This window comes from Monopterus albus, unplaced genomic scaffold, assembly GCF_001952655.1.
Source record: "Monopterus albus unplaced genomic scaffold, M_albus_1.0 scaffold212.1, whole genome shotgun sequence".
NCBI classification, from domain to species: Eukaryota; Metazoa; Chordata; class Actinopteri; order Synbranchiformes; family Synbranchidae; genus Monopterus; species Monopterus albus.
The window spans coordinates 797,053-807,870 of record NW_018128092.1 but is presented as its reverse complement, the minus strand read 5'-3'; the positions used below and the strand labels follow the sequence as shown (position 1 = coordinate 807,870).

Genomic DNA, 10,818 nt, shown 5'->3' with positions numbered 1-10,818 from the left:
CCCACCCCACCCCTACCCCGTACAACACCCGGCACTTCACACACTTCAAGGTGGTAGATAGTGAACTTGGCACCTCTCAAGCTAATGTTCTTTTCCACTCCTCTCATTCTCATTTGCTTTCAGTCTCCCCCTTTCCCCCAATTGCAATTTATTATCAGTTTTTTCTAAGTTTCTCTTCCTCTGTATCACTCCTTCTTTCCCACTTGCTCTTGAGGCTCAAAACATCAAATAGAACATTTGGGCAACTGTTGTCATCTTGGCAAGTGTTGAAGTAGCTATCGTCTGCAATAAAAAAAGAGAGAAGGAAGTTAGTTTTTTTAGATATTCAGCTGCTCTCAACAGATCAGTCAAAGCGAATACAGATGTCTCTATGCCTCGTCCAAAAATATGTTCTTGTCTTCTAACGATTTATATCGACATCTTTGCTCGGTCACTGTCAATCACAAGCAGCCTGAGTTGTCTAGCCAAGTTTAGCAGAGTTTTCCATGATTAACTTTGTAAATAACCAGGTGCCTCCTGAATTTGGATGCTGCACCTTCTCTAAGATGACAAGGAGCTAACACCGTCAATCTGACATCACGTTGTGTGAGATGGATCACTCGCTCTGCGTGTGTGTCTTTACACATGCAAGTAAGTGTGCATGTATGAGTGTGTGTGTGTTTAAGGGAGGGTATTTTGATCTGAGCTGGCTGTTTATCTTGGTGAAACAGGAGTCTCCCATCACTCCAGCCCCTTTCTGATCCTGACAGATGAGTTCAACCCCAGCCTGCAGCCTCTGAGGGGGAGAGAGGAGAGGAGAGAGAAAAGGAAAGGAGAGGAGGGGGTTAGAGAAAAAACAGATGGAGGTAGGAAAACAGAAATAGAAGATAACGTGAGTGAAAGATAGAAACACACACATAGAGGTGGAGAAGGGCAAGAAGACAGACAGAAAGGGAGAGGAGTTGAGGAGAAAAGAGAGAGCGCTTAGCTTCACCTGCCAGTCTGTGTTAGAGGGGATGAGCCAGAGTTCCCTGTTTGTGGAAGCTTAGTGTCAAAGGTGGGGCTGCAGGGCTATGTCTAATATGTGTGTGTGGTTGTATGTTTGTGGGGTGGGGGCATCTGTCTCTGTGCCCAGTAGGGGTTCCCCCACACGTTTCCACTTCTCACCTCACCACCACTCCTCACGTCTCACACTTGTGAGCACTCAGGGGTTGGAGGGTGTGTGTGTGTGTGGATAGGTAACATGGTATGCATCTCATCTCCTCAGACAACCCAAACAGGGGACTATGATCTCTGCCAGACTAATTGGATGATACACCTGTGTCTTGGTTTTGAGATTTTTTAAACTATATTTTAAAGTTATTTTCTGGGTAATTTAGTTTGAAGATTGAGGCACTTTTGGAGTCAAAAATAAAATTTTCTCCATTATTATTAGAAATACAACACAGCAGTAGGGAGTTTATTGTATTTGCCAGCTAAACTAACAGTCTCTACATTAGTCAAGAATCTTTATTGTCATTATGCATAACACAACAAATTTTTTTCCGGCAGCTCTCGGCTTAAAAGACAGACATGTTATTTACATAACAAACAATTGTATAAGTCAATATTGTTAGGTAATTTCTTAGTCAGATAGATATTGATTAGATATTTGTTGTATTAGTTTAGTGGAGACAGGCTGTCTATGCTCAGGCTGTTAAATGCTTAGTTCATTGTCATGAGTTCTGCAGGCTGCATGGGGGCCCCAAGGACAACCAGATAGAAAAAGTCAGCAGGCAGGATGAATATTGTTATTATTATAATATGTTTAGCCATAATCTTAATCATAATATCTTCCGAGGCTTACTGTTCGGACATGTCCCTGAATGTCCTGTATGTTTTTAGATACACACCACATGATCATCACTCACACACACATTGATTCTCTCCATGTTTTGACTACTGCTACGGCCAGCTGTGAAGCTGGCATATCAGGTGACGTCACGGTTGACGTTCCTGTGTAGCATGGGCTAGCCCAACCAAGGGATAAAATTGTATAGAGATCTTGGGTTCAGGGTCTTTTATCCTCCATGCTGCCTGCGCGCAGGTTTGGAGGTGGAAGATGCCTGGACGTGTAATGTTAATTTTACCTGTGATCCTTTGAATAAACCAGCACGGTTATTTTTTATATATCCAAGTGGTCCGCCTCGTCTCTCTGAGTTCCTGGTTAGAAGAACTGGGTGATATCTTTCAATGGTTTGCGTATCTCTTTAATTACCCATTTAACAGTTGTCATAGTGATACCATCACTATCACTTCATGTTTTGTTATCACATTTGTTCACTATCTCTATAATTTCCTTTTCAACTATGGGCTTCAAGAACATAGAACTCATGTTCTTTTCAATTGTGTTATTATTTATAGTGACGGATGTATCATCAGTACAAATGCTTCTTCCTAAACTAGGACCAACATTCACAAAAAACCTGTTAAACTTATCAACAGGATTATGAAGTGTGGAATGTCCAGGGCAGAGCAGCCCAAGAACTTAAAAGTATTGTTAAAACGTAACTTGTGGTTCAGAGAATGGAATTCCTGCGGGAGCTCTGTCTCTTTGATCCCAGCGCTGTATTGTTATACCTGTGCTCAGACTTCCAGTAAACATCCTGCTGATTTTAAACAGTCCTCTCCTGTCTTCACTTCTCATGCTTCCAACAAAATAACTGGGTTAATTTCTAACATTTTTCACAATTTCTAGTTACTAGAAATACTAGCCTTATAATCAAATATTTTTATAAGTCCTCTTTTTAACTAAGATAATTTAAATCCTACCATCTCCTTATCAGAAATAGGGCATTAACAGGCATGCAGTGTTTAACAAAAGACTTACCATTACAGTCCCTTGAGTAGCAAAAGCAGATTAAATCAATCAGATAACTCAAAATATAATCCAACAAAACATAGTGTCCACGTGACCTTTTTCCCCAGACTGTAGCAGCCCATAAGCAATTGGGCCACAAACATCCAGCTAGCCTGTAGTGTAGGTCAGGGGAATCCAGCTGTGAGTGTAAGGACCTTTACCTGTCCAATGGTGCTCCATATATCATATACTTGTGTAAGATTTGAGTCTTATAGACTCTAGTTACTTTATCAGCTTTAGTTACTTCTCATACCTGTAGTTCCTTTTAGTTACCTTTCATAACTTTATCTTACTTGTTTATGCATATTACAGCTGTATTGATGATTGTCCAGAACTACTGAGCTTTGGTTATTTTAATGCATTTGTTTCCCTTGCTTATATATCTTACAGCTGTAATGAAGCAGAATCTGCTTACTTTGAATGTTGTAACTTCTGTGTAGAGACTAGATGTCTGCATCTCTTTGTGACCAGACAGCCAATTCACATTTTAACAAAGACAAGTTGGCTTGTTTTGCACTCACACCTAGACCCACTTAGCATATTCCAAGTTCTGCTTTGTCTTGGGATGTCCTGCAGAGACCGGGGGCCCACAACCTGAGATGACCACCTGGTCAGTTTAACATACAAATTAGCATCACACACACACAGACACCCGGTGTAGATCACATTCCAGCAAGGAGGTGTGAGCTCCGGCCCACCTGCGATCAGACATCCACACCACCAACCAGTCAAGTTAATGGGTATAGGACAGAAGTGAGGTCGCTGAGCTTGACCTTTGACCACCAAAATCTAATCAGTTCATCTTTGAGTCCAAGTGGACATATGTGCTAGATCTGAAGGAATTCCCTCAAGGCACTCCTGAGACCTCACAAGAAGGGACACATGGGCTGCATCATGCCGCCTAGCTGGGTCTGGGCCACAGTGCCTCAGTGACATCGCAGGCAGTGTCCTCCATGGCTGGACTGCGATGGAACAAATGCCTCGAGTGTCGTATTCAGAAGCAGAGTTTTGAAATGGCCAACGAGGAACTTTATGGAAGATTTCTGTGAGTTATATAGAGAACTGCACGTCGTGTTCTGCAAAAAGTATTATGTTAAATTGTAACATGGTGCAAAGCAGAAAATGTGTTTAGTGTTGGAGAGATGAGCTGAATTTCAAAGTTGTGTCAACATCTAAGTCATGTCTGGCCTGTGGGTTTTGAGCTCAAATACCACACCCCCCCTGTTTGTTGAAGAGGGTATTACATGCCTGAGTGATACCACACGGCTGACAACGGTTCCTTCACTGCTGTTTATTAAGCAGTGAGGCATGCACCACATGCAGATTGTGTAAGCATGAATCTTGCCATAGCTCCCTGCACAGCAGCAATCACCTTCTTAGTGACCTTTGCACTATGACAAGCCACCTCTGAGAGCTGCTGCTCCCTCGCTGTGTGTATACCCTGTTAACTCTGGCCCTGGTAAACATTAAAGGACAAGCCCAGTGTGCTGCTATCATATGTCCATGTGCTGTGAAAAGACAGGGCTTGGAGGGGGTGAGGAATATTGTGGCAGAGGGCTTTAGTTTCTTTAAAAAGAGCACTGGTTCTGAAGCCACTGACCACACAGCCCAGTGTGCTGACTGTGTCAACTGTGTTTAGCTGCTCTCTCGGTAGCACAGAATGGAGCTTCCCCATCTGGAACCTGCAATGCTGCGCAGGTGTAGCGCAGGTAAGAGCACTGATGACCTGCCTCTGCAGGAAGTGTGTCACAGTAAAGTTTCTACTAATATGTGACAGATACAGGCTGCAGATATGCTCATACTGATTGAGTGCAACAAGGATATGAAAGTAAAAATAGCCGTCATGTGTTGCCATTTAATGCCATACTTTATGTGGCAATGAAGTAGCTTCCTAGTTGTGTGAAGCAGCTGCACTAGTAGCTGATAGCATATAATTAATGAGAAATAAAGAGAGTAGCCTGGTTTAACACTGGACTTAGGTGTTGCTTTTCTCTATCTGTCTCACTTTCTTTGTTTGTTTGTAAGTAGAAAATGTGTTTGGACTGTGGGAGAAAGCTGGAGTACCCACGCTGGGACAGGGAGAACATGAAAACTCCACGAGAAAGTCCCTGGGTCAGCCAGGGCTCAAACCCAGAACCTCTTGCTGTGAGGCAACAGTGCTAACCACTGCACACCATGCCATCCTAATGAAGACTTTGAAAGAACTCAATTGTAGTGGCTAAAAATACACAAGGTTTCATAGGTAACAGTATGTAGTTCATATTTAGATATTATTTGTGATAGTTGTGTAAGGATGTAAGGCTGAGCTAAGTGTGTATGGAAGCTTGATCTGTTTCGGGTGCAGGCAAGAATATCTTGGGCTGTGTCCCCCCTTGTTTAACCTATGGGTCAACATCCCGAGTGACTTCCTCCTCAGATAGGGAATGGATATACTGTAGCTGTAGCCTTATGTGAACTGTTTGTGTGCTCTGTTCAGGTTGAGAAAAAGGAGATGTGCACCAGGTCAATGCGACCTAGAAGTTCATGTACTGGACAGTTTAGACAATGCTCGGAAGAAGGTGTGTGTGGGTAGCTGGCATGGGACCGTGTCTTCATGGCTCAGGCCATGGAGGGCTGTGTGAGTACGAGCAGATAAATAGCTGGGTTAGAGCAGGGAAAGAAAAGAGGAGAGAGAATGCTACTGGGACAGTAAACCGTGGACTTTTTGGGGGCCCGGCCGGGGGGAGACTGTGACAGAAAGACTGACTCGTGACAACAGCTGACTGACAAAGACTGACTGACTGATTTTGTGACAATTAAGGCTGAGCTCTGTATCTATTCCATTGCAGGAGGAGTGAATCTGTTCTCTGTTTCCCTAGCTATCAGATTGTTTATTCAACTGCTACTCTATTCAGAATAATTGTAATATTAAATGATCCTTTAAATTGGGATGGTTTGTCTGAATTAATTTAGCCGGCATCACACTCTAGCCACGACACAATAAAAGATATGAAGTGTATTTTTTTGGCAAAATGGTATCACTATGTTGACATGCAAGATTCTACTGAATAAGTCCCAGTAAAAAAACCTGCTGCCTTCATTTAGAGACAGTTTTTACAGAGGACTGCTACAGAGCTCTGTCACATTGTCTTTGAGTCCAAGGGGACATTTGTGCCAAACCTAAATAAATCCCCTCCAGAGATTTCACATTCACAAGAATAGGATGGATGTGAGTGACCTTGATCTTTTACCTTTCACCATCAAGAGGACGCTTGTGACAAATGTGTAGTGAAACAATGTGAACTGAGGCTTTAGATGTGTCCAGAAGAAATGGTGGTTAGTTTTGTGTACACATTGTGGTGTATAGCTGGCCTGCAGGGAAGATATTTCAATTCACCTGGATTAAGAGTGGATTAGATTAGTGCTTTGTTCATGTGATTGTCAGACATGTGCTGTGGTCCATTGTTGCTGTTGTTTCCAAAATGTGGCTGCCGGACCAGGAGAAGCCTCTGGTTGATAAACATCACTTTTTAAAGGGTGTATTTGACTATTTTCCAATGATTATTTTGTTTCTTAATTTTACTTTATGTGCATTTTTTCCTTGTGTTTGGTTGGTTAGACCATTTATTGTGTCAAAGCCAGGCAGGCAGATAAGTCAAGGGACACTGGTTTATAGACATTTAGCTGCACCATGGGCCTCATCGTCTCTCACCTACCTTGGCAGCGACACACACACACAACATATATCCTGCAGCACAGAGCCTATGGGAGTTGTACATGCCTCTGGATTGCATTTGCCAAGTCCATGCTCTACTGAATGAAACGTGAAACATACAGGAACAACAATTTAGTTTTGTTATTGTGTGTTTGTCTTCAACTTAGCTTCGGTGCCTCAGTTCTGTAATTCTCCTACACTGATTGTGATGGTGGGACTGCCAGCCAGAGGGAAGACATACATCTCCAAGAAGCTCACCCGCTACCTGAACTGGATCGGCGTTCCTACTAAGGGTCCGTTTTCAAAGTGAATCCTTGAATCCTGATCATAGAAATGTGTGAAAGAGACAAGGAGTTGAGTGTTTCAGTGTTAACTACAGCAAGGGTTAATCATACTGTCACTTCTATGAGTTTTCTTCTGTTTCCCTGTTTCCACCAGTGTTTAATGTGGGCCAGTACCGAAGGGAGGCTGTCAAGATCTATAAGAACTTTGAATTCTTTAAGCCTGATAATAAGGAGGCCATGAGGATCCGCAAGTAAGGACTCTACAAATAGTTTGATAAGTCAGTGGTGACTCATGGGCTTTATATGTGTAATCCCTTTTGTCATTTCCATGTCATTCATTATTCAGTTAAACTGTATTTTGAGTTCTTACTCCTTTACCTGTCTGAGTATAACTTTTCTTTCAGGGCCTGTGCAGCAGCCGCCCTTAGGGATGTCACTGCCTACTTCGCAAAGGAACAGGGACAAGTAGCCGTGAGTAAGAGGACAACTGAGACTGTCCTGCTAATCACAATACTGATTGCATGTTTGTTTTATTCTGCAACTGGGGTTTACTTATCCTTCGCTTACACACGAAGATCAGGTTGCCAGTCATTAGCGGAGCTGCTCAGCCTATAAAAACAGCATAAAGTGGTCTGTGACTCAGTGGGACCTTAGCCCGTGACCGTATTCAGGAATAAGCGTATAGTAGAGATAATGGGTGACCAGCGATGAAATGCAGCAGTTCCAACTTTTTCTGGAATGTGTTGCAGGCATCAGAATCGAAGTGAGGGTTTATTTTGAACAAAGAATAAAATCGATGAGGTATAACATCAAACTATGAGTTGTTTTTTGATATAATACAGAACACAGATGAGTTACATGTCATTATTTTCAGTTTTAACTTTGATTTTACATACTGTCCTACATACCATGATCCTCAGTTGTGTGCATATATATAGGTTGATGTTGTATTAAAATGTGTTAGACATAATATGTTGTCTAAGAATCCAGATGTTTGATTGATCAGGCATCATGAATACACTGAATGTACTTTATTTCCAAATGTGTGTATTGTTGATAGCACCTGTGCGCTGCCCCATTCAGGTGTTTGATGCTACCAACACCACCAGGGAGAGGAGGGCGGTCATTCTGAGTTTTGCAAAGGAGATGGGCTATAAAGTAAGTACAGGTGTGGAATGGACGCAGTGATGTTTAAAGGAACAGTTCAGCTTTTTTGGAAATAAGCTCTGTCTTGTTGAGAGTTACATGAAACACTCAGTACTCTCATGTCTGTACAAACCTTTGAATGAAATCTTATGCAGGTGTTCTTTGTGGAATCAATCTGTGATGACCCCAACATCATTACAGAAAATATCAAGGTGGGCAGCACCTTCAAACTGTCTGCTGGGGGGATGTTTGGGCTGGGATGTGGGTTTTTCAGTGGAATTCCAAAAGAGTTTTTCCTTTTCAGCAAGTAAAATTTGGGAGTCCAGATTATGTGGATCGTGACATAGATGAAGCCATGGAAGACTTCAACCAGCGCATTGAGTGTTACAGGCTCAGTTACATGCCTATAGATGATGACAAAGACAGGTACTTCACCATGATGCTGCTCTTCATATTATAACAAAATTGGGAAAAGGAAAACTTTGTTTTAAAGTTTATTAGTTTTTTTCACTGCTCTTAACAGGAATCTTTCCTACATCAAGATCTTTGATGTGGGCAGTAGATACTTGGTGAACCAGGTCCAGGACCACATTCAGAGCAGGATAGTTTACTACCTCATGAACATCCACGTCACACCAAGATCCATCTATCTCAGCCGCCACGGAGAGAGTGAACTCAACCTTTTAGGTCGCATTGGTGGAGATTCAAGTCTGTCCACTGGAGGACACAATGTGAGCAGACTGAAATCTCATGGTAGAGTTCATGGAGTTCAATCCTCTTATGCAAACTGTACAACAATTAACAGTAACTTCATTTTCCAAATGACCCTTCATTCTCTCCAGTATGCGAACGCCATGGCGACCTTCCTCAGAGAGCAGAATATCCTTGACCTGAGGGTGTGGACAAGTCACATGAAGAGGACCATCCAGACTGCAGAGGCTCTGGGAGTCCAGTATGAACAGTGGAAGGCCCTCAATGAGATAGACGCTGTGAGTTTTATAAAGTCCAACTTAAAACAAAATTTCATTTCACAGACAAAGCGGCATATAAAGCTATTTTTATGTCTGGAAGATATTTTCACGTTGCATCTGTGTGTTCAGGGTAAATTGAATTAGCAGTTGTGCATTTCAGGGTTTTACACACTAAAAAGTATTGTGACAACGCCCTGTTGCTACTTTTTCTCACTAAGGGTGTATGTGAGGAGCTCACCTATGAGGAGATTCAGGCAAATTTCCCAGAAGAGTTTGCACTGAGAGACCAAGACAAGTACCGTTATCGCTATCCCAAGGGAGAGGTGAGCACATCCTTACTGTGCCTTTACTTTTTAAGCCTTTGTTTCGCCAGGAAAGTGGCACTGGGAGGTTTACTGGGACACACTAGTCACACTGAAACAGTTACACACACACTCACACCTGGAATCTGCCCAGTATAACCACAGTGTGACTGAGCAGCTCCTCTGGATCAGTTTTATGAGTCAAAGGACAAACACAGAAGATGTGATTTCACTCTCAAATCTCTCCTTAAAATATTAAAGTAAAAATGATTTCAAAGTGTCCCTAAGAAAGAAAAATAAGCCTATTTCTCAAAATGTTAAACAATTTCTTAATAGTCCTGCTCAAGGATCACTTCCTCCTCCCAGATTTATTCTGCCAGACATACAGTATTAATTATTAAAAAGGTTTGTCTCCTGTCCAGTCCTATGAGGACCTCGTCCATCGTCTAGAGCCGGTCATTATGGAGCTGGAACGGCAGGAAAACGTTCTGGTTATCTGCCACCAAGCTGTGATGCGCTGCCTTCTCGCCTACTTTTTAGACAAACCTGCAGGTACAAAGAGAACCAAGCTCCACCAGTGCATGGACTGGCTTCTTTAGTGACACCTTGACACAACAGTATGTGATGCTGTAATACCACAAAGACTCTCAAAAATCTTATTTTCCTTCCACTGTAGAAGAGCTGCCTTATCTAAGGTGCCCCCTTCACACGATACTTAAACTCACACCAATCGCTTATGGTAGGTGGTAAGTGTTTGAGAATACAACCTCTCCAATGTCTGTTGATCTTTTCCTGACAGTCTGCTTTTCTTTGCGATTGTAGGATGTACAGTTGAGTCATTTTACCTTAACATTGAAGCAGTCGACACACACAGAGAGAAGCCAAAGGTAAGTTTCCATAAGCACACATTTAAAAAATACTTGTATATTTCTGATGTTTTGTAATTTGTGTGTACTGATATGCATAGTGGCCTCGCTCAGTTCCACACACCTAAAGTATTTGCTGCTATAGCCTCACTTGTCTGGTATGACCTCTGTTAGCTAATGTTAGCTGAAGTTAGGGAACATTAATATACTGTAAATGTTGTATAATTAACATCATCTGCTGACATTTTTGCCACTTACACTCATGGGCAGAGCCAGGGGGTGGCCAGGCTCCCGCCACCCCCTGGCTCTAATTAGCCACCACTGTCAGAGTCTAAATGTGATGCTTGTCAATATTAATAAATAAAAAACAATGACAAATTGTTGCCTTAAATACAACTAACATTTTTCTGGTGCTATAAAACAGATATAGGGTCAAACTGGTTGTGTTTTATATCATGCATGCATCAGATATTTGCGTTCATTTGCAGTGGCGGGCTGTTAGGGCCAGCAAGGCCTTCTCTGCTGGCCTAAACACTATTAGAAGCACTGACCTACATTTACAACCGAAATTCTAATATTTGGTCCATGAAATTGTATTAATTTATTCCCAACAGTCTGTTCTCTTCATTTCGTAGTATTTCTCTCGGCTGCACCGCTTCCAGTACGTGTATGTGGAT

At 42.2% G+C, this 10,818-nt stretch overlaps 1 protein-coding gene across 2 annotated transcripts in view; it reads left to right on the top strand.

Annotated features, from left to right (window-relative positions):
- The first annotated feature begins 4,500 nt into the window (after positions 1–4,500).
- The window catches only part of LOC109971015 (6-phosphofructo-2-kinase/fructose-2,6-bisphosphatase-like), an 11,480-nt gene continuing 5,162 nt past the window's right edge, over positions 4,501–10,818 (top strand). The window contains exons 1-13 of one of the 2 annotated variants that reach the window (XM_020619004.1): positions 4,501–4,587; positions 6,740–6,865; positions 7,011–7,107; positions 7,261–7,327; positions 7,940–8,014; positions 8,158–8,214; positions 8,307–8,428; positions 8,526–8,733; positions 8,845–8,991; positions 9,192–9,296; positions 9,698–9,827; positions 9,952–10,014; positions 10,098–10,162. In XM_020619004.1, the coding sequence (XP_020474660.1) occupies positions 4,539–4,587; positions 6,740–6,865; positions 7,011–7,107; positions 7,261–7,327; positions 7,940–8,014; positions 8,158–8,214; positions 8,307–8,428; positions 8,526–8,733; positions 8,845–8,991; positions 9,192–9,296; positions 9,698–9,827; positions 9,952–10,014; positions 10,098–10,162 (1,311 nt within the window). In that variant the 5' untranslated portion in view covers positions 4,501–4,538. Of the gene's footprint in view, positions 4,588–6,739; positions 6,866–7,010; positions 7,108–7,260; positions 7,328–7,939; positions 8,015–8,157; positions 8,215–8,306; positions 8,429–8,525; positions 8,734–8,844; positions 8,992–9,191; positions 9,297–9,697; positions 9,828–9,951; positions 10,015–10,097; positions 10,163–10,818 lie in introns of those variants that run through there. The other variant, XM_020619005.1, reaches the window with a different exon arrangement.